We start from the raw sequence: 22,204 nt of genomic DNA, 5'->3' as shown, positions 1-22,204 counted from the left end.
CTTTGTATGTGCGCGAATGTGTATGCATGTGCCTGTTTGAGGTCTTTTGGACTTCGCTGCCTTATTGGTAATACTTGCATAATCCATCCATCTTTTGCTATCCGTCCGTCTATCATCAAGCAATCGAGCAAATCAATCACGGACTTCTTACGACATACCGAGAGAACACCACGACCAGTACGCGAGCAGCGAGTGATCAGGCCCTTGGGAGGAGGGGAATAGGGGAGACGATCTTATTTCTTTGTTTTTCCCAGTTCCTTCAGGCCCCTCCTTCGGAGCGACCAAAGACAGGTAATTACGCATGAGACGTGGGATATCGCCGCTTCCACTTCTCAGTATCTTGATGGTAGCGATTGCAATCGCACTTTCAACGCCAGCTCTACGAGGAATCAACGTCACGACGATCCCTCGAGCCTTCAACGCCAAAGTACCCGTCCGGATTGCCGGGGCAAGACTGTATCAAACGGGATCTACAAGCGGCGTCCTCAACGCCTCGACCCCCTCGATATCGACACCGAGCTCGACGATATCTGCGATCCCATCTTCTCGGGCAGAGCCACAAGGTCAACGTATCGTTCAAACAAGGCTCATCTCCTCTATGCCCAGCACCACCGCTGCTGCCGCCGGCATGGCTTCGTCATGTCCGCTCCCAGAAGATGGCACTCCGCAGCAGAAAGCCACGCCTCGGACAAGCCCTCCACCAGAGAACGATGCAGACACTCCCGTTGTTGAGCCTGAGCTGCCCAAACTCTCTGCCCAAGATTTCCGAGTATATAACAGGCTGGCGGTCATGATGGATGCATATGTATGCTTGATCCCTTTGTCCTCTGTCGCAACGTCTGTTTAGCTTCCCCCGGTCGTTTGCTCTTGGTTAGTTTTGGTTTCCGGCTTCATATGGACAAGGCTCTGTTCCGGCTGTACGTTTCTCGGGAGAATGTCCACTAACACCTGTGCTCACCAGCACAACCATTTCCGGTACACGTGGAACCTGCTATATCAAACCTGCACTTCAGGCTCTCGACCCCCGGGCATGTCCCTCCGCGGCTTAATTTCCCAAGGCCTGCATTTCTGCCACGCATTGACAATCCACCATACAATTGAAGAACAACACGTTTTTCCGGAGCTCGCTGAACGTATGCCCGCCTTTGGCGTGCACGATCACCTAGTCACCCAGCATGAAAAGATTCATGAAGGTTTAGAGAAGCTGGAACAGTATTTGGATGGGTGTCGGAGTGGAGAGAGGGAGTTGAGATTACCAGAGTTGAAGGAAATTATGGATTCGTTTGGAGAAGTGTTGTGGATGCATTTAGACGATGAGGTGAGAATGCTGGGGGCGGAAAATATGCGGAAGTATTGGAGCAAGGATGAGATCATGTCGATGCACTGGTGAGACAACGCGCCTTCTGCTGTCTTGCGGACGACTGGACATCAACCCCTAGAGCGATAGACGGTAGTGGTGTTGGTGGCTCTTTTGGAGATCGCTGTTAGAGCTGCGCATGGCTAGAGATGTGTATGTGGTGCTTCTCGCTTGCCGCCATTCTTGACTAGATGTTCTTACGGGGCAAGAACTCGAGCGGCCCCGGGATAAAATTTGACAACCTCAATCCTGAGCTTCTCATTCTTGTGGACGTCCATGGCTCCGGTTTTGCCGAGACCTCGAGCTTTAAACCTCATCTCTCTCCAAAAATCCCGGATCGTTCTGCACCCTCCTCTCGAATTTAGTCCACCAATCTTGAAAGCTCTTTAACGGCACGACTTCAATCCCGTTGGCCGTGTTGCCTGCAAAACTAGCCAAGAAATTGAAGGCGTTCCTGATGATTCGTTGGGCCAAAACCCGCGTATCCGGCGGTCTCTTGACAAGAGCAGTGGAATTTGATGCGGTTGGTGACTGTTGCTGAATTTGTGCCATCTGTGCTTGGATATTCTGCGCTGGTTCTACAGAGATGCCGAGATTGACTTGTCCAGCAGAAGGGTTATTGGCGATGGAGTCCGGTAGGTTCACGCGGAACAAGGCTGAGGGCTTCTCATTGCCTATGGCGCCTAGAAACTTAAATCCCTGCTCGCCGGGCAGTTGCATGTAGACTCCGGCAGCTGTGCCTGGTGGCAGGAGGTTACTTGGGTGAAGAAAGACGCCGACATTGTGGAATGGTGGCGAGGCCGGGAAGGAGACGGCGAACTGGTTCGGTGAGACGGTCGCTAGCTCAGTGATGATGGGCCGGGTGGGAATGAAGACTCCAAACATGTCTGCAAGTCGAATGTTTGCTATTCCACGAAGTAGCAGAAACAGGATGTGTCGCTTGGAAGTAGAAACAATACATAAATATGGGGAAGATTGGAGGGCGACAAGGGCAGTTTGACGGGGGAGGGCGCTGCCAAGATGAGGCCCTTAAATACGTCAAACACTGCACCAAAAGTTGGGTGACTTGACTTCGACATGATCCGCCCTCTGCCTAAACACTTGTTCCATCTTCATCTCTCTCTCAGACTCCAGCTTCAGACTGCCGCTTACTGTCCCTTTTGCAGCGTACTTACCAGCGACCCAATGTGACGGTACTACCATCTCATTCTCTCATGCATGGCCACCGACGACATGCCTCCACACTGCACGGCAGAAGCGAAGGCGCTCCTTCGTTACCAGTATGTTAATTGGCGACCACTCGATTCTCGCGTCTGCAACAGGGCTAAGTAATCCGTGGCCTTCATCCTGCATTGATCGAGGCCTAGTATACGATGCCAAATGCCTGCCGCGCTGGCTTGGCTCTGGGCTTTCTCCAATGGCCTGATGGAAGCAGACAGTCGTACCACTACAACGTCTCCTGATTTACACGAGTCACTGCCGCCCACGCCAGACCATTGCAAGGTTTTAACTGTGCTGCCTTCGGGGCTTTTACAAGGCAGCCTGAGTTCTAAATGGATGTTATAAATTTCGTGGGCAGCATGACTGAGCCAATCTCGCTCACTTCGTTCCAGCAGGGACTTCTCATTCAGAATTCCTCTTGGCCAGGAGGAGAATTTAATCAGCATCATAAGCATCAAAATGCAGAATTAGCGGCACGCCGCCGAGCATAACCATGGGTGGTGATGAGAAAATCGACATTCCGGAGCCCGCTGAAGATGGAAATAAGAACCAGAAGACTCAACTGTCGGCATGGAAAGCCTACTGGCGTCTCTTAACCTATGCCAACTTGGTTGACATTTTCTTACGCATATGCGGTGCGGCCGCCGCAGTAGCGGCAGGTTCAGCATTGCCTTTGATGACAATCATTCTTGGAGACTTCGTCCAAGATTTCAACAACTGGGGTACAGGGGTGGTCCAGCCCGCTGAATTTCGGCACAAGGTCAATCAAAATACTCTCTGGCTCTTGTATCTTTTTGTGGGAAAGTTTGTGGTGCGTCCACCCAGGGGCAAATCTCTATTTCTATACTTTTTTCTTTATACTAACAGCCGCGTCTTGAAGATGGCTTACTGTGGCACTGTCATGCACTCTATCTCTGCTTCTCGCATCACACGCAGGATTCGTCTCCGGTACCTTCAAGTCGTCTTGCATCAGCCCATCTCTTACTTTGATCACCACACAGCTGGTTCCATAGCCTCAAGTCTGTCGACAGACACCAACCTGATCGAGGTCGGGCTTGCTGAGAAGGTTGCAATCGCTTGTCAATCGATATCAATGTTGGTCACGGCTTTTGTCATTGCATTCATCAAATCTTGGAGACTGACACTTGTGACTGCCACCATCGTTCCCTACATGATCTTGACAACTGGACTTCTCGCCCTTGTCGATGCAAAATTCGAGACGAAAATGCGCACAATCTACCTGAAAGCATCGGGTATGGTTGAAGAATGGCTCAGCAGTGTTCTCACTGTCACCGCCCTTGGCGCGGCAGATAAGATCACGAAGCGATACAAGCAAGTCATCGAGAAGACCAAGACCTTCGGCATTAAGAGAGGACCAATCGAGGCATCAATCTACGGAAATATGTGGTTTGCGGTACTTAGCGGCTACGCGCTCGCATTGTACTACGGGGTCAGACTGCTCAACCGCAAGGAGATAGAGAATGGCGGAACTCTGGTTACGTTAGTCCTAAATCCCCCGAACGAGCGAGATATACGTGGCAGCTGACACGCAAATAGTGTACTCATGTCCATTGTCATCGGCACCTCGTCTATGGGACTAGTTGCCCCATCTCTGCCCAATTTCATCAAGGCTGCAGCTGCGGCACAGCAAGTTCTAAAGGTATTGGACGAATCTTCCCCCCGAGACAAGACGCCAAATCAGTCTCACAAGGTTATACCGGCGACAATCACTGGGCAATTGAGTCTGAGAAACGTCTCGTTTGCCTACCCTACAAGACGAACAATTAGCGTTCTGAACGACTTAAGCATTGAAATACCTGCCAATCAATTCGCTGCAATTGTCGGTCACAGTGGATGTGGCAAAAGCACCGTTGTGGGACTCTTGGAGCGGTGGTACGATCCTAAAGACGGGTCGATTTATCTGGACGGCACAAATACACGAGACCTGGACCTGGATTGGCTGAGAGGTCAGATGGGCCTGGTGCAACAGGTAACGAAGACCCTCCGTCATGAACGCATCAAGGCTGATATCTCATAATTCCAGGAGCCAATGCTCTTCAATGATACCATATTCGAAAATGTCTTGAATGGACTACCCAAGGCGAAAGCCGATAGGCTCGACGAAAGGGAGAAACGCCAACTGGTCATCGAGGCTTGCATTACCGCAGACGCGCATGAGTTCATTCAAGCACTCCCTGAAGGCTACGACACCCAAGTTGGCGAGCATTCGGATCTCCTGAGCGGCGGCCAAAAGCAGAGGATTGCGATCGCCCGGAGCATCATTTCTAACCCCAAAATCCTCTTACTGGACGAATGCACAAGTGCCTTGGATCTGGATTCGGCCCGAATTGTGCAAAAGGCACTGTTGGGGGCCTCTCAGGGCCGGACAACGTTGATGATTGCGCACAAATTGTCCACCATCGAGCACGCGGACAACATCATTGTTATGGAGGACGGCCATGTTACTGAGCAAGGAACTCATGCCTCTCTTGTGGCTGCTGGGGGGGTCTATGCGCGTCTTCTCCGCGCAAAAAGTTTAATCCGGGGAAAGGGCAGGCAATCGGATAAGGCGACACGGGCGAGCGACAAGCACGCTGCAGCCCCGATTCAAAAATCGATATCTGCGAAGGGGCCTCAGAATCAAGCCGGGACTCTAGAGGGAGCTACGATTCTAGAGTCAAAGTCAGTCACTCGCCGCTTTTCCTTAATAAGATGCCTGCTTATAATGCTATCCGACCAAAAGAGCATCATACCCGTTTTCGTCGGTGGCTTAATAGGCAGCCTCGTCGCTGGCGGTCTCATACCCATTCAGGCTTTTCTTTTCTCAAGGCTTGTGACAATCTTCCAATACCAGGGTTCAAAACTGGTAACCAAGGCCGACTTCTGGGCGCTTATGTTCTTTCTTCTGGCATTGGCGTATCTGGTGGTTTTTGCCGTCACCTGGTTTCTGTTTGCGGTAGCTGGCGCGAGAAGCTCTTTGAAGTGCCGAGCTGAGTACTTAAGAGGCTTGCTCAATCAAGACATTACCTTCTTCGAGGAAAAGGGAAATTCATCTGGTGGTCTGACTGCCCTGCTAGGTCTTGATGGCGACGAAATGGACTTGATGATAAGCTTGAACATCGGCCTTATTGTCGTTTTCATTGTCGACTTGATCGCAAGCATCATCCTGGCACTCGCCGTTTACTGGAAACTGGCATTGGTTGGTGTCTTGTGCTGTGTGCCCCTGCTGCTTCTAGCGGGCTACCTGCGTATGAGGATCGACCGGGAGTCAGAAGACCGAGCGGCAAAGTTCTTCATTGAGAGCGCCCGCTTTAGCTCCGAAGCGGTTGGGGCGATCCGAACGGTTGCCTCCCTGACGATGGAATCAAAGGTCATCGAAAGATATTCGGCTCGATTGAAGACGGCTGCTGTGAGCTCTTTGAGACGGACAGTCTTGTCCATGCTCTTTTTCTCTCTCGCAGACTCCATAGACCTGCTCGGTAAGCGACAAGAATTCTATGCAACTGCTTAAAACGTCTTGCTGACAGTTAGAGTAAAGCTATGTCTTTAGTATTCTGGTATGGCGGCAGGCTTGTCTCGTATGGCGATCTGGGTGTTTCGGCATACTTCTTGGTTTACGGCGCCGTCATTTTTGGAGGGCAATCGGCCGGGTTCATCATAGGCTACACTGCGAGTGAGTATAGTGCAGATTCAATCGAAATTATCTTCTGTTGACCACTGCTGCTTTCCACAGGCATCACGAAATCTCAAGCCGCAATGAACCGGATCTTTTACATGCAGCAGAAGAAACCAACCATCAACTTGCAACCAGGTATTGATCCACGCAGATTGCTTCCCACAGAAGCTGCCATTGAATTCAAAGACGTCAGTTTCCGCTACCCAGCTCGCCCGGATGTGGAAGTTCTACATAATCTCAGCTTCAGAATCCAACCCGGCGAGAAGGTATGTATAACGGGACCTAGCGGGTGTGGCAAATCTACCATCGTTGCGCTGCTCGAGCGCTTCTACGACGTCACAGGTGGCGAGATACTTATCGAGGGAACCGACATTCGCATGCTCGATGTCAACGCTTACCGCTCGACACTCGGTTTCGTGTCGCAAGAGACCACTCTCTACCAGGGCACATTGCGTCACAATCTCCTTTTGGCTGTCCAAGATGATTCGACCATAACCGACCAACAACTCGAAGCGGCCTGCCGCATCGCAAACATCTACGACTTCATCATTTCCCTACCGAGTGGCTATGACACGGAATGCGGACCACACGGACAGGCCTTTAGCGGCGGCCAGAGGCAACGCATCGCGATAGCCCGAGCTCTTCTGCGCGACCCACAGATCCTGCTCCTAGACGAACCCACGAGTGCTTTGGATGTGGAAAATGAAGCAATCATCAGAGACGCGTTAGACAAGGCTGCTGCTGCTGCTGCTGCGGCCGGCACCAAGGAGGAGGAGAATGGTGCAAGTCCAAGTAGAAGAACTATGATCAACATTTCGCACCGGGTGGAGACGATCAAGTCGGCCGAGACGATCTTCGTGGTGGACAAGGGGACGGTCATCGAGTCTGGGACCTTTGAGGAGTTGATGCGGAAAAAAGGATTTCTCTGGGAGATGATGGTGGAGGGAGACCTGACATGAGGATAGAGCAAAGAAGTATAGAGTATGTACCCCGTACTTGTAATATTTGGGAAAGAGCCCTCCTGACGCCCAGCCGCGCCAAGAAATTCAGTTAGCCGGTATTCGGACCGATCTTCTCCGCTAGCCGTAAATATACCCAGTACCTACCTAGGTCCATACCCCGTACATAGGATATACCACATCGTCCGTTCCCAGACTCCCTCCGCACACGGGTACGTGACTGCCGAACACGTTGAACGAAGCCTCGTCGTGTTTGAAATTCCGTCCCCAGATTCAACCAGTTCACGCGTATCCCACCCACATTCAGCAAAACCAAGCGCTTTTTCGGATATCGGGTTCCGGATTTTCGAGTACAAGGGAGATCGGGAGATAGGGAGGGGGGTTTTGGGATCATGGGCCTCCTCTCGAATCTGGATCTAGTTAATGAATGTGATAAGTATGTCTGAATCCTAAAATCAAAAGCAAAAGAAAGAAAGAGAAAAGGAAAGGAAGAGCGAGAAAGAAGGAGGAGAAAAAGAAAAAGAAAGAGAAAAATAGAAGCGAAAAGACGAAATAAAGCTGAGAAACCACTGTTTCCCCCGGCTCCCCAAAAGACTAACTGACTAATAATGATACCGGGGAATAAAAAGCTTTCCTTATTACTCGGACGATCCGGACAAGTTCAAGGTCCTTTGGAATGAGTACTACCACTTCTACCTAGAGGGTTGCGGAGCGTGTCTGGGGTATATGACGTCCTCTGTCGCCGAGCAAATGCCTCTCACCCCGCACTGGAGGCTCGATAAACTCAACCGACGCCTGATATTCCAACCGCGAGACGACCTTGGAAACCCAGTTACGGATCTCGACGCGCGCAGCCGGATCCTGGCACACTATCTCCAGGACGTTCGCGAACGGCGCATCTTTGGTGTCCTTGACGGTTGGCGGAACGAGCTGTATCCCATATACGGCCCGAAGAGGGAGCTGTTGCTCAGCATGGAACGTTCGGCGACACCTCTGTTCGGAGTCGTCACCTATGGTGTACACATGACTGGCTATGTCATGACAGGCGAGGGTATGAAGATATGGGCGCCGCGGAGGGCCTTGACGAAACAGACTTATCCGGGCATGATGGACAACACGGTCGCTGGAGGGTTGAGCACTGGAGAAAAGCCCTTTGAGTGCTTGATCAGAGAATGCGAGGAGGAAGCTTCGTTGCCCGCAGACTTGGTGCGCGCGGCGGCTCGGGCTTGTGGCACCTTGACATATTTCCATGTCCGAGACGCGAGAGCCGGAGGAGAGACGGGACTCTGTCAGCCCGAGTGCCAGTACATCTATGACCTCAAGATGCCGCCGGACGTCATACCCAAGCCAGGCGACGACGAAGCCATCGATTTCCAGCTTTTGACAGTTGACGAGGTCCGGCAAGCGATGGCGGAGGGTAGATTCAAGCCGAATTGTGCGCATTTGCTCTTGGAGTTCCTAGTCAGGCATGGATTCTTGACCGCCGAGAACGAACCGGACTACATTGAAATAGTCGCAAGATTCCATAGAAGGCTGGAGTTCCCAACTCCGTAGTCCTGTCGTAGGCGAGCCGAGCCCACCACCTACGCCTCGCTAAAATAGACCTTTTGTTTCTCTGAGATAATCAAAGCAGACGTCGTGCCAACATGGCAGATAGACCAGCTCATTTTTTCATCAGCAAGTACACCTGGTCGATTCTCAGAGCGTTGAGCATGGCGTAGGGGCCGTCCATGTAGAGAAGGAGGCCGCCGAAAGAGACGTATACCTTGCTACAGGAATCAAATTAGTCTGAGCAAGCACCACCGAAAATCTGTTGGCACAAAACTCACATGTTGTCTCCACTGCCTTCTTCGAATCTGTAGATTTTTCCGTGGCAGACATAGTCGAACTCATCAGCCAGCGTCTGTTCCCCTCTCCCGATCTCTCTCCACCCTTTCCCGTCGTCTTTGCTGCCATCAAGATTCAGCGATAGAGCCAGCGCTATGGTCATTCGGTCGTCGACATTCAGAGGGTACAGTTCGGTGTTGACGTCGAGGGTTAAAAGGATCTCCTGCTCACCCTCGCTGTAGGCTTTAATCCGGGAGACTCTGTCGTATTTGGTGTCGTTGAGCTCCGTGATTTTGAAGCTGTTTTCAAACAGGACGTTCTCAGACATTTTGGCAGCAATTGCAGCTTGTCCAAGAGACCGGTGAGTGCTCGCAGTGTTGGGCGCAATAGGACGAAATGTGAAGGAGGCTCGCCTTCTGGCGCAAGAAATTAAATTTTTGCGGTTCGGGGAAGGAAAACTACGGTGGCGCAGGTACGGTAGACTTTGCGGCAATCGATGCAATATCAAGTTTCTTCAACTCCGACATGCAACCAGCCAACCATCTGACGAGTTGCAAATCCTTGCATCAATGTCCTTTCGTAAGCGCAATGTAGGCCTCTCAGGCTCTGCGAGATCCGAAGGCCCCGCGCAAACCAACAGTAAAGACCGAATTCAACTGCCTGGCGTGCGGCCTTCACCAGTGGACGGACGGCCAACAACCTCTACGGGCACCGCCAGCCTCGACGCCCTCCTCGCAGGACATTCCGGGCTCGTCCTCGGCAGCACCATCTTGATCGAAGAGAGTGGGACGACGGACTTCGCGGGCGCGCTGCTCAGATTCTACGCAGCAGAGGGACTCCTCCAGGGCCATCACGTCCACGTCCTTGCGCTACCGGAGCAATGGGGTCGAGAACTTCCAGGCGTCTTCGGTGAAAGCGAGAAGAAAGAGACAACACCTGCTGAAACAGAGAGGATGAAGATTGCGTGGAGATACGAGAGCCTGGGACAATTCGGCGCAGGCGCAACAACTGCAAGAGGTGGGCATATTCGTCCTTGTAGCCTAGCTAGAGTCAAATGTTATTCTCTTGATATTTTCTTCGTTTCAGCCTTCGCATTGGCACTGACGATTCTTTCTTCTTCTTGCAGAACGCCCGCAGCCGACAGTTGGACAACCAGGTCCGAACGGAGGAGCAGCCCAGGGACCGCCGATAGCGTTTTGCCATACGTTCGACCTGACGAAGCGACTCGTTCATCCGGCCGGGTCCCAAATGGATTTCATTCAGCTAGAAATGAATCCAACGCATTCGCCCTTCGCATCCACTCTTGAACGGCTGCATGCTTCTGTTGCGAACTCCACACCGGATACAGTTCACCGCATCGTCATCCCATCACTGCTTTCCCCGGCGCTTTATCCCCCTTGGTCGAGTCAACCGCAGAATATCCTCCAGTTCCTGCAGAGTCTTCGTGCACTGTTCGCTGCATATTCCAATCGACTGACTGCACTCATGTCACTTCCACTATCGTTGTACCCGCGATCTTCTGGGCTGGTTCGGTGGGTCGAACTGCTGAATGACGGCGTTCTCGAACTATCCCCATTTCCACATTCGGCGGAGGGAGACACGACCCCTTCTCGCGGTCCTTCCGGTGCAGTTGAAGAGCCCCCTCAGGGGTTGTTGCAAGTGCATCGCCTCCCAATGCTCCATGACCGTGGTAGCGGCGTCGGCACGTCTGAGACCGACTGGACCTTCACCCTGAGCCGGAGAAAGTTCACAATCAAGCCGTTTAATCTGCCACCTGTCGAGGGCGACACAGGTGCTCAGCAGGCCGCCGGCCAGGAACAAAAGGGGAAGAAGGCTGACATGGAATTCTAAACCGCCCCATGGGACTGGATTCACACGTCATCGTCGTCGGGATGCAGTCCTTGTGCATTGAGCATGGTTTCCAGCTCAATATGCTCTGAGGATGAAGGACCCGGGTTGGTCATGGTTCGAAAATACGTACGGTCATAAGACCCATAGCGCGGATTGATGCTGAAGCCGGATACTCGCGCGCGAAACTGTTCGCCCAGACACGACGAGAGAGCCAGAAATGCTTTTTCCGCCTCTCTTCAGCAAGGGGCCGTAAGCAGATTTGAGTCAGAGACATACCTAGAAAGAAGAGAAAAGGAACCAAGAGGAGCAACGACAGCAGCATGAGGACACCCATTATCGAAGAGTAATTCGTCGGGATGAACGATTTATTGCGACACCTTCGCCTCGAACGGTGAGCGGGAAGAGTAGGTAAAGGGGAGGGGGGGGGGGTGTTTGAAGGAGGCAGCCTGGGCAGAAGTTGGTTGGCACGAATAAATATTCTAGTCTGACAATAAAAAGTGGCGGATTTATCGCAGCAAGGTCCTGTCAGACGGGATAATTAAATTTTCAAAGGCGCGAAAGAAACACCCGACACATCAATATCACTTTTTCCAGCTCTATTGTGCTCTCACCAGAAACATCTGTCTTCTCACTTCCAGACACCACAACCAAATCATGTAGTCTATCTCACCTCGCTTGAAGGCTGGTCTTCAAGCCCTCTTCATTCTTTTTTTCCGCGACTCCCAAAGGTTACGACCCTCTTAACAGCCGAGTGGTTGAAGGTTTCTTCCCGTTGTGAAGGACCCGTGGCATCAATTTCTTGGGGCAAATCCGTGCGTGAGTATTGCCTCTCTTTTACAATCAATTCCGAGCCGTTTGCATGATTAGACCACTTTATATAATCTGTCAATCCACTGAGAAGCTTCTCCGGAAGCCATGTGATTGAAGCGAAAAATCGTTGTTGAAATATGATCGCTTGGTTCTCAGGTTCACATTATTTGCAAAAAAACATACAGTCAACACCTTGACTGACAAATCAAAATATATTTAGTCCTTCAGACCTACTTCATGATGGACTCTCCAGTAGATCTAGGGTTTGACCATAACCCCGATCTCCCAGTCCCGATCTCCTTAGTAGGCGGTCGATACCTACTCTTCGACATAAAAATTGCGACCTACCTTCGCCGCAAGCATCACATATGTGGCATCGCAATCGGCACTCTACCCTTGAGTCCGTCTCAGAACTTATTTCTGGGTGTGCCTATCGAGATCATGCCCGAAGAAGCTCAACTGCTGGTTGAACGAGGGGTCGCCGTGGTTGTTGATGATGCTCGAGTTCATGATCAAGCTGTCCAGTCGAGAGATCTGGCTCGACGTGCTGATTACCTGGCAAAAATAGAGAAGCAGTCTAAGGAAGTTAAGCAAGCCAAAGACCAGGAGAAGGAGCAGTCTCGGAGGTGGGCTTTGGACAAGAAGTCAAAAACTTCGACCGCATCATCCGGTCCCAGGCAGGACGGACGTAGTGCCGAGCTATTCGACTTTGACGACGGTGAGACGGCGCATGATGCTGACGATACCGCCCTGGATAAAACCGCGCTCCTTGAGGATGACTCTCCGGTCAAGGTTCTGCCTCCCACTGCCACGTCAAACAGCTATTTTGTCACCCCGGCGACATCTCGACTGCTCCTTGCGACACCTTCAACTGGGCCCAGGTCGACAGTAGAGAACCTTCCATCATCTTACCCTCTTTACAGGCATCTCCACGATAAAGGCTTCTTCATCACACCTGGTCTTCGATTCGGGTGCCAATACACTGTTTATCCAGGCGACCCTCTCCGATTCCATTCCCATTTTCTCGCTGTGGGCGCTCAGTGGGATGAAGAGATTGATCTCATGGATATTGTAGGCGGAGGAAGACTGGGGACTGGGGTGAAGAAAGGCTTCTTGTTAGGCGGAGCCAGTCCAACGGGGAATGTAAGAACTTTTAGCGTCGAGTGGGCGGCGATGTGACGCAGCCCGCAGCGTCAAATACGTGTTGCCTTCGGTCACATCATGTCGCAGGCTTGTGTTCTGCCACTGATAGATATTGGTCGTTGGGTTCGACCTTGGATCTTCACAAGTAATCCATGGCCTTCCACTTGAACTTCCGGTTTGCTCTCTCTGCTGGCCGAAATTCGAACTGGTTCCCGTGTAGCTCGAACACCAGCATTCTCCTCCGCTTACTTTCCTCTCTGCCCTCGTCTTTCTCTTTGTGCGGATCTTCGTTCCCAATTTCGTTTCGGTCCTCTGGGACGGGGATCGCATACCGAAACACAGAATCCTTCTTTGGCAACGTCTTCACCTCGTCCCTTGCCGTGACAACCACAAACGTGAACTTCGTATCCCTCACCACAATGCCTTTGATGCCTATTTTGCCGGCATCCGAGCAGCGAACCACCTCGAGTTCCGCGCCATGGAAGTCCGCGCTCGCAAGGAGCGAGCCGTGACTTTGCGCCTTGACCACTCTCCCCAAACTGCTTTGTACGGTCTGGCCGCCCTTGACGAACCCGAGGACCTCCAGTATATATCCCTTCCACAGCTCATGCAGGCCCTTGTAGATGTCATATTTGACCTCCTCCTTCTTCAGCTTGAAGACCCCCAACTCCCTCTTCTCCTGGGCACTTAGTGGTTTCGGTTTGCGTTTGCGCAGGTAGTGTTCCTTTTTGCGGAGACGGATGCGGCGGCGCAGGGCGCGCTTGTCCCTGTCGGCAGAGGATGTGGGCTGGAGAAGGAGCGGTTTGGTTTTGACTTTCTCGGCGAAGATCCGTGAGGCTGCGTCGGGGGAGTGCGCGCGAGAGAGCAGCGTGTGTGCGGAGTGCGAGTTCGCGAGCGGAGCTGGCACGGTGCCGCGCGGTGAGGAGGTCATGATTGCTGGGAGGAAAGAAAAAGGAGGGTCAGCATGGATACGTTTGGGAGGAGCAGCAGCGTTGTCAACTCACCAAGGAGACATTGGTTTTCAGCCAGAACATTCATAGTGTGAATGACTTTCACACTATTCCAGAAGCAGAGTGCATCCATTTGCCGGCAAAATGGGTATAGCGACAATAGCCTCTCCACTACCCAGCATTCCAACAGTCGAGTGCATCCCAAGCCAACAGTCCGCAGGGAATACACGACCAAGTTACAAGAACAATTACCTCACCAGCCCCAGCACTCGTACTCATTCACAGTACTCCAGAGCCATAGTGGTCGGTGACCGGCAGTGAGATAGTACGAGTGGCGTGGCCGCGAGGGATGGTAGGGGCCACTACAAGTAGATTAGTGAGTGATAGTCTCCGCGACGGACCGGGTTGCGTAGCGTCATGTGTGCTACAGTGATCCAAATTGCCTTGTCATCAACAACATCTTTCACGTTATCAGGGCCAGTTTCCCTTGTGCAGCCTGAAAATCTTTGGACAAGGCAGCTGGTTGTTTTGTTTGCTTCACCGTGCCATGCTCTGGCCTGGAAATCCGTATCCAGCCTGCGCAACAATTGGACCAGACCCTCTTAGGGCCCAAGACTAGATTCTTCCTAGCAGGGAAGACGCTCTCAGGGCTATAGAAAATTAGCATTCTGTTCCCAAGTCGGTGCGCCGCTCTTGGCGACTGGCGTATTGCAGCAATCCAAGAAATGTGACGCCTAGTCGGACGATGCAACATCCTCCCCAACCCCAGCTCGTTTCGTGATTCTTTTTCCTCCCTGACTAGGCTAAACTTAGCCCGAAGCATGTTTCGGAACGAATCAACGAAGAACAAGGACGGCAGCCAACAATCATGGTCTATGAACAATTACCCTGCAAGTGCAGTCGACCTGGGAGAAACTCAAGGAGCGGGAGACCACTGGACCCCATAGAGCCGCTCCAGGCAGACAGCAAAGGCGAGGATGGCAAACCAAAGAGCCCACAGGTTGCAGATTGCAAGAATGCTTAAGGTGGACCGGCCGAAAGCGTTTTGTGCGGCCCATGGCCACGTCGTTCAATCAAATTACACTAGAGAAGAAATCAAACGGGTCTCTAAAGGCTTCAAGGATGCTGGAAATTGACCAGGCGCTGGGGATGGAACAGGAGTTTTGCCGTGCCTTGCCTTGCATTGCACTGCATTGCACTGCATTGCATATGCACTGGGTCTTGCATTACATGTGCAGTACGCTTTCCTCTCTTTAACTCGGCTGGCAAGGTGGGGAGGGGGCGGCCTTGTTCATGTATAATTGACCGCACGGGCAACAGAGGAAGCTTCCTGTAGTCTCTGATGTCCAAATCTTGATCGAGCACCAATTTTGGCAGGCTGTACCTCGTATTTGCATCGGGCAGAGCGGGGCAAAGTGGGCAAAGTAGGTCCAACAAGGCGCGCTCGCTTTTGTTGTCCATGCGCTGGAAACTCTACAGTATTCGCGAGTACGGTACCCGAGAGTTTATACTCACCTGTATACCAGTCCACTACGATACCGTCATTTCAGCGTCGTTCAGTCCATTTATCTCGGTATGGGGACGTTTATTTGTGACATTTCAATTCAGATATCCAAGGCAACGGTCGTTATTGGCGCACACGATGGGAGCTAAATGACGACGTCACTAGTCCATGTGGCCGTGTCGACTACAGCCTTGCTTCGGGAAACTCTTCGGGCCGGCATTCGTTGCATTCTAGATCACTGACATTGGACAATGCTCCCAGGAGTCGGCCAAAGCCAACATCGACGCAAGTCCTGTTCCGCCGGGGACCATACCGCTGGAAGTCACCAGCCGGAACAGGGCGCTGTTCTGAGATGAGTGCGCCTTCCAGTACAACATCCCACCCCCTGATGCTTATTCGTATCCGACCACATGCACGTTGCGACCTGACACCGCAGCGGGATAGCAGCCTTCCTGTGTGTGGCTCAACCAAAGTGTTCAGCGGTGAGTTCAACGACAGACAGGGTTCTGCAGAAGCCCTATGCTTGACTCCCCATTTCGAACCGCATCCGCCCTTGCCCTCTATTTATCTATATAATGAGCCCATTTGCCTCTATAGCTCCCCATTCCATCTGCAGTCAAACTAGTCTGGAACCTCCGAGATCGACCTTTACATCCAACAGCAAGACAGACATAGACCAGTCCTCGTCATAGCGTCAATTTCGCCACTTCGTCATGGCCTCGAGTGCTTCGACATCAAAACAGGGATACATTGCCATGATATCTGAGAACGGTGCGTCCCGGATAACGTCAGGTCCCTTCGGTGGCTCAATGTTCTGCAAAGGAAACTTCGGCGCCTTCTTCTGGGACCTGAAAACGAGAGAGCAGGATATACATGCCCGGGAGACTTGGTCCATCCATAACAATCCAGGGAGCGACCTCCAAACTCAAGACGCTGAGGAGCGCAAGGAGAAGAGCACTTCCGCAAAGGACACATAAGCGGGGGGATCGCAAGGCGGAAGGGCGAGTCCAGGGGGTCATGCCTATGAGTGCTATAGCGTCCACACGGTAATGGTGTGGACAGGGGTCACCTTCGTAAATGAATCCTTTTTCATCGGTCATGGGAGAGGGAACCAAGCAACAGAAGAAGAGCGGTCTGGCAATAGACGTCAAGCACGGAACTGCGAAAGCCACTCAATAACCGGTTGTCCATATCGATTGCCACCCCCGTTGGAATCTTGTGCTGAGGGCAATCCAGAGTAGCCAATACCTTTCACAAAGTTCTTTTCGCTCAACAATGAGAGTTCGCTGAAGCAGATTATTGGTTGCGCACACTACCGTCCTTCTGTTGGCTGTGGCGGATGCTGAGCCCCGATCGCCACTCCTACCGAAAATTCCAACATCCAAAGTCAGGACACGGGATGATGGACAGCGCTTTAATTCAGTAAAATCAGAAGGACTGGCTGCAACGACTTCGGGGCTTTGCCACATACTGGGTATGCTTTTGCCTCCTTGCTACTCATGCTATCTTTGAAGTTTCTATCCGTCGCATGAGACTGACTTCGCCCGGGTCTAGCAGGCCTGTTTTTGATTCCGACACACACACCAGGGAATGGATCAAGATGTGATATATATCGTAGAGTGTCGTGGTTCCGATCTGGTGCGGACCGGTTTGACGACAGTCCAAGGCCGTCCAATGGGAGCAGAGACCTAGCATTGTGACAATACACCGGCGTGTCCGTCATGACTCGTAACAGCTGCGATTGGCTGGGTAGCGGTATCATCCTCGCGGTCTACACCCGCCCGATTCACAAAAGGGGGCATGATGAACAAGAAGACTGTATGTATCGCGCACTTGTCAGGACTGCCGCAGCCGCGCAGGTGGGGTGAGCTCCTCAACAGCCCTTTTAGGCGTGCAATTGGGAAGCTCGCACACACACCTTTCTAGCCTCGTTGGGTGGAGGCAGGGTAGCGCAGGGAAGGGAGGCCAGGGAGGCCAGGGAGGCCAGGGAGGCCAGGGAGGCGCAGGGGTTGGCGAGGCTGAAGATCAAAGGAGAATTCGAGTCGGCGGGGTACGGCCAACGGCGGCAGCAGGTCCAAGACATGCAACGACGTGTTCTGAGTGGCCGGGATGCCTCCGCAGCCTCGGCACTAAATTCGTGCATCATACTACAAGTACAATACTTGGAACAAGTACTCGGTACTTGGTAGCTAGTATCAGGTAGCTCACATGGATCCACTTCGACCTAAACCTACCTGAACTACCAACCGCATAGATCACAATCATCCAATAACCTGGGCTTTGGGTTTGGGAAAAGACTGACTATCTAGCTCTATAGATGCACTCTAGATGAGCCCACGTCGACCGGCGTCATCGTACATGCCATGCATATAAACGTCTATAAATATGCGAGCACGCATCTCGCAGGGAGGGAGGGAGTCTTCGCTTGACGCCCGTTTTCTTTCTCTGTTCACACCTTGATCTCCTCCGCGACACCAGTGGCTTCCTTTCCCCCCGCGGCCTCCTCATCCGTGGTGGTCTCAGAAGTGCCCTTGGTCGTTCCCTCAATGACCATTGTCTGGCCGTGCTCTTCCTGGACATGTTTTGGAATCGTCACTTCCTCTTCGGTAAAGTACTTGGTCTCGTCAATATGGAAGAGCGCCAGGTATCCCATCGCGATGACCCCGGCGGTGTAGAACGCGAAGAGAGCCCCGGATTCTTTGAGAAAAGGCACGCCCATACTGTCGACGCCAAAGTCGATGGCTTCTCCTGCGGCCATGAATCCTCGGAAAACGCCCTGATAAGGAGAGGAATCATGGTGTCAGTAAGGATAGGATTTCGACACCAACCAAAGAACGTAATCTTCAAGAGACATCAGTGGCAGAAGAAACTCACGGCATTATTGGCAGCACCTCGAGGATTGTTCGTGAAACAACCCAAGAAGTAAAGAATCATGTATTGGAAGAGCGAACACGACACCCAGTTCAACATGAACAGGACGAAGATGGGACCAAATCCGGGCTCGTTCCAGTCCAGGGGAGGCGACGGAGGGTTATTCCTGTCGTAATGGCGCGTCCGTATCATCTCCCAGATATACGCGGCCATGACCGGGATGCCAGTGATGACGAGACCAATCTGGGCTCTGGTTCTACGACGCACTGAAGATTCGATCCATTAGCACTCGACGGAAAGCCGCGAGAAGGAATCCTTTGTCTTAATTCAAGGCTGGGTAGTGAACTGTCGAGGTTCCACTTACGTTTCTCGTTGTCAAGGAGCAGCGTCAGAGCCCAACCGCATATGATTTGGAGCGTCACAGAGCAAAACCCTAGCAGACTTCGAGCTCGGAGACTGTTGCGGAATGCGTTTGCGCTACCACCGTAGACGAGGAAACATTCGCTGACAGCAAAGGCAGGAATCTGCATTCAAGTCAGCCATCACTCCAAAAATGTCCTTGCAACCCGGCACTCAGCATACCATCACGATCATCCTCCAATCTTTGAAAGCCTCGAGGTTACCTTTGAACTCTTCCCAGAATGGACGGGCCTTGACCACGGCGATATTGGTTCCATCATCTCTCACTACCTTTTCGGGCGGGCGCAGGAGAAAAGCCAACGCACAGCCAACAAAATCCATGACGATGAAAACGATGTAGACGGCTGGAGGGACTCCAGCGCTGGTTGCCTGAAATTGTCGTGAGTATTGGGGGAAGAATAAAAGTGATATTGTACACGGTACCTTGTCATGATTGATGATCAGAGGGATCAAGCCACCGATTGCAGCGCCAGTGGCCTGAAGGTTGATAGACGTTGCCACGAACTTTCCACGTTCGTTCTCCTCAGAATACGACATGGAAAGGTACCCTGAAGTCACGTAGATGAAGCCGGCAGAGATCTGGAGCAAAAATCAGCAAAACCCCCAGCCCCAACACTCGTGATTCGATCTTACACCGATCTGTGAGACTTGGTTAGCATGTGCTGATCGCGTCGGCGTTAATGCCAATGGCTTTGCCAGAACGAAAACGAAATAGTCTTCCAAAGGAGCGGGGAACTCACGCAGACGGCTGCGATGATGGGGAAAGTCTCTTTGCCATGCTGGTCAAAATACCACAAACTCCCCACATAGAGGATATATCCGATGACACCGAACTGTACAGGTCACCGGTCAGACTGTTTTGACCACCGACATTCATCAAGAATCTTGTCTTACGTACGAAAGCAGTCAAGGCTGGGCCGATGGTGTTCAACACAGTCCCTCCAAACCAGGCTGAAACAGCATAAACGGCACAAAGAGTGGCATTGGCGGTTTGAACAACTTGGAATGAATTCGGTTTTCCGCCTCCAGCACCCAAGAGGTTGAGAGCAGCATACAGCCCTCCGGTAAGGCCGATAAGGATACCTCCAATGAAGTTTTGCCTGTTCATACGTCAGAATCAAGTCTCAATGCCGCGCCATTAGGGGCTTATTTCACCAGTAGGGACTATTAAGCCTAAACCGGGGGATACCCAGACCGTACGCCATGGTGCTGTTGGTTTGGCGTGCTGAACTTCGACTAGCCAAGGTGGTCGGGACAGAGAGATGTTATGGCAGAGGAAAAAAACAAACAGACCGTGACGATCATGCAGCGAGGGGACTACTTTATATATGAGTCGCCCTGGATGATTCATGTTGATCTCTTATCCAGGGATCTCGGCTCTCAATGTCCGAGGTGAGCCAGTAACCAGCGCCAGATATCCTAGTGACCCTATGTCGAGCGAGTCATGGACTGGGTCTAGCATAAAAGCATAGACGCTGAGAGGGGCCCGATCGAATCCAGATAGAGGTTGTCCTTGGAACGAGGTTGGCGTATAGATACACGAGCCGCGATCCAGGAGCCAATTGTCCCAGGTTCCCCCTGCAGCGGTCTTCAGATGTATACCAGAGCTATCGAATTGAAGAGAGGACGGAGCCTCTCTTTCCACAAGGGGCCATTTTGCCAACATTGTTAATTCGGGAAGTCGGAAAAGCCATGCTTATCTCTCCTTCCTGATCGGTTTCCTGCGAATTGCAGACGATAATCAATGGAATCCGGGAATGGAAGACCCTGCACATGAGAAGGCATGCGGTAAAAGGATCTTCAACCGCAGCCGCATCTTAGTCCAGGCCTGCTCCACTCGTCGGGGAGACATAAGACTGGCAAACTTGTATGTTGACAATTCTTGTCCTTAGCTGGGGGCGGCCTGGATCAATATAAACTAGTTAGAAGTAATAGGAAATTGAGGTTATCGATCCTCACGACGGAGCTAAGCAAAGTCAGTACAGGATGTGGTACCTTGGTTGTTCAATTTGACGTGCGAGCATCAACCTGCACCTGCGTTCGCCTGGTTTCAAACCTGCTGCCCTTTGCATTCAGTCGGAGAACAGCGGCTGAAAAGGGTCTCGATTGCAAGTTTGAGATAACGGGAGGCATGCATGATGGGCGAGAGTTGAGTTTCGTTGTTCAGGATGGTCCATCGGGGAGTCGCCGGCTGGTCGTGCCCAAGACCGAACTCGATGGCGTCGAGTCACGATGATAAGGTCTCTTGGGCGCGGGAATGAAGCTAGGTATCCTGAGCCGCTGGGAAGCACACGTACCAATTATTTTGTAGGGCGCACAGGGTACGAATGAAGGTTGAAGTTGATAGTAAGTGGAAAATAAAAACACAAGGAATGCACGATAATAGCATTGCATAAACCCCGAAATGCTTAGCAGCGATTAACCGGAGCCCATTTCCGACACTCACGCCAGGGGTGGTCCAAGGCTCCATTTGGATAGAAAGAATCTATTACGAGCAATTAGATTGTTCGCGGAATGGAAGGCCATCACACGTCTACACCTCCGAATACCGTGGCGCCCGACAGCTCACCGTCCTTGAATTGTCTCGCCATTTCCTCCAGCGGCACCCATTGCACGCCCTCGTGGCTGTTGATATACTCGATCATCTCTTCCTGCATCAAGATCACCTGCGCCTTCCCCGTCACTTGCGGGTGGCAGGTGATGGGGAAGATGAACGAGTCGTACTCGCGGTAGTAGAAGTCAAACTGTCGCTTCCAGAGCTTCAGCACGACGTCCGGGTCGACGAAGCCTTGCCCGACAATCTGGCCCACGTTCAGTGGCGGCCAGTCGTCCAGGTGCCAATTGGCGGGGATCTCAACGATCTTGGAAGGCTGCAGTGCCGTCATGGGCTTCATCCAGTGAGCCGCCTTCATCTTGAGGTTGATCTCGGTGACGCTGTTCTTGTGCGGGAGCCAATATGGTTGACAGTCGTGATGCATGAAGGAATGGTCGTAGACGATGCCGGCCTCCTCCAGGATCTCGACCGTCTTCGTTGACGGCGTCCACGCGGGCGCTGTCCAGCCTCGAGGCTTCTTCCCCGTGAATTTGGTAATGACATCGATGCATTTGGTCAGAATGTCGCGCTCCTGTTCCTCGGAGAGGTCCGAGACGAACTCATGGGTGTAGCCATGCATACCACTTTCGCATTTTGTCAGGACCCATATTCCAGGTCAAGATGTGTAGACACATGGCTGAGTATTCTTACTTACATTTCATGACCGGCGTCGCGCACCTTGGCCAGCTGTGACGGAAACGACTCGAGGGTATGGCACGGCGTAAAGAACGTCGCCTTTATGTTGTACTTGTGGAATAGCTTCAGGACTCGATCGAGGCCAACCGTTGCCCCAAACACGCCGCGAGACATGTTGGTTCTGTCGGTGCAACATCCACCCTCCCGAGGCATCATCCAAGCACTCACAGCATCCACATCGATGCCGTAGCCACAGAGCACTTTCTTACCCATCTTGGATGTGTGGTATATTCAGCCTTGACGCTAGGACCAGAGCCTTCGAGCTGAGGAGATCAATGACCACGCTGAGAGTATCTGTTCCAAATCATTTAAATCGCCCAGACAAA

General features: G+C 52.1%; 10 protein-coding genes across 10 annotated transcripts; 5 read left to right on the top strand and 5 right to left on the bottom strand.

The window, feature by feature from the left end:
- Positions 1–598: 598 nt before the first annotated feature.
- A1O5_01285 (uncharacterized protein) lies at positions 599–1,390 on the top strand (the record flags this gene model as incomplete). Its single annotated transcript, XM_007741904.1, has 2 exons — positions 599–805; positions 962–1,390. The coding sequence occupies 2 exons, from the start codon at positions 599–601 to the stop codon at positions 1,388–1,390; spliced, it is 636 nt and encodes a 211-aa protein (XP_007740094.1).
- Positions 1,391–1,663: 273 nt separating this feature from the next.
- On the bottom strand, positions 1,664–2,242 carry A1O5_01284 (uncharacterized protein; the record flags this gene model as incomplete). The annotated part of the gene is made up of 1 exon (XM_007741903.1): positions 1,664–2,242. The coding sequence occupies one exon, from the start codon at positions 2,240–2,242 to the stop codon at positions 1,664–1,666; it is 579 nt and encodes a 192-aa protein (XP_007740093.1).
- Positions 2,243–3,071: 829 nt separating this feature from the next.
- Positions 3,072–7,213, top strand: A1O5_01283 (uncharacterized protein; the record flags this gene model as incomplete). Its single annotated transcript, XM_007741902.1, has 6 exons — positions 3,072–3,389; positions 3,459–4,078; positions 4,136–4,568; positions 4,623–6,057; positions 6,117–6,251; positions 6,312–7,213. 6 exons carry the CDS (start codon positions 3,072–3,074, stop codon positions 7,211–7,213), a joined length of 3,843 nt encoding a protein of 1,280 aa, XP_007740092.1.
- A 392-nt stretch (positions 7,214–7,605) lies between these two features.
- Positions 7,606–8,767, top strand: A1O5_01282 (uncharacterized protein; the record flags this gene model as incomplete). The annotated part of the gene is made up of 2 exons (XM_007741901.1): positions 7,606–7,649; positions 7,843–8,767. The coding sequence occupies 2 exons, from the start codon at positions 7,606–7,608 to the stop codon at positions 8,765–8,767; spliced, it is 969 nt and encodes a 322-aa protein (XP_007740091.1).
- A 109-nt stretch (positions 8,768–8,876) lies between these two features.
- On the bottom strand, positions 8,877–9,368 carry A1O5_01281 (DNA-directed RNA polymerase I, II, and III subunit RPABC3; the record flags this gene model as incomplete). Its single annotated transcript, XM_007741900.1, has 2 exons — positions 8,877–8,982; positions 9,043–9,368. The coding sequence occupies 2 exons, from the start codon at positions 9,366–9,368 to the stop codon at positions 8,877–8,879; spliced, it is 432 nt and encodes a 143-aa protein (XP_007740090.1).
- Positions 9,369–9,609: 241 nt separating this feature from the next.
- On the top strand, positions 9,610–10,891 carry A1O5_01280 (elongator complex protein 4; the record flags this gene model as incomplete). Its single annotated transcript, XM_007741899.1, has 2 exons — positions 9,610–10,057; positions 10,167–10,891. The coding sequence occupies 2 exons, from the start codon at positions 9,610–9,612 to the stop codon at positions 10,889–10,891; spliced, it is 1,173 nt and encodes a 390-aa protein (XP_007740089.1).
- A 1,050-nt stretch (positions 10,892–11,941) lies between these two features.
- Positions 11,942–12,880, top strand: A1O5_01279 (uncharacterized protein; the record flags this gene model as incomplete). The annotated part of the gene is made up of 1 exon (XM_007741898.1): positions 11,942–12,880. One exon carries the CDS (start codon positions 11,942–11,944, stop codon positions 12,878–12,880), a length of 939 nt encoding a protein of 312 aa, XP_007740088.1.
- A 103-nt stretch (positions 12,881–12,983) lies between these two features.
- Positions 12,984–13,775, bottom strand: A1O5_01278 (uncharacterized protein; the record flags this gene model as incomplete). Its single annotated transcript, XM_007741897.1, has 1 exon — positions 12,984–13,775. One exon carries the CDS (start codon positions 13,773–13,775, stop codon positions 12,984–12,986), a length of 792 nt encoding a protein of 263 aa, XP_007740087.1.
- A 3,972-nt stretch (positions 13,776–17,747) lies between these two features.
- On the bottom strand, positions 17,748–19,126 carry A1O5_01277 (uncharacterized protein; the record flags this gene model as incomplete). Its single annotated transcript, XM_007741896.1, has 5 exons — positions 17,748–18,074; positions 18,173–18,435; positions 18,534–18,693; positions 18,752–18,958; positions 19,013–19,126. The coding sequence occupies 5 exons, from the start codon at positions 19,124–19,126 to the stop codon at positions 17,748–17,750; spliced, it is 1,071 nt and encodes a 356-aa protein (XP_007740086.1).
- A 1,988-nt stretch (positions 19,127–21,114) lies between these two features.
- A1O5_01276 (uncharacterized protein) lies at positions 21,115–22,091 on the bottom strand (the record flags this gene model as incomplete). The annotated part of the gene is made up of 2 exons (XM_007741895.1): positions 21,115–21,766; positions 21,838–22,091. 2 exons carry the CDS (start codon positions 22,089–22,091, stop codon positions 21,115–21,117), a joined length of 906 nt encoding a protein of 301 aa, XP_007740085.1.
- Between the last annotated feature and the right edge of the window lie 113 nt (positions 22,092–22,204).

The sequence above is a fragment of the Cladophialophora psammophila genome (assembly GCF_000585535.1).
Source record: "Cladophialophora psammophila CBS 110553 chromosome Unknown aczJe-supercont1.1, whole genome shotgun sequence".
Lineage (NCBI taxonomy): Eukaryota > Fungi > Ascomycota > Eurotiomycetes > Chaetothyriales > Herpotrichiellaceae > Cladophialophora > Cladophialophora psammophila.
This window is presented reverse-complemented; position numbering and strand designations above follow the sequence as displayed.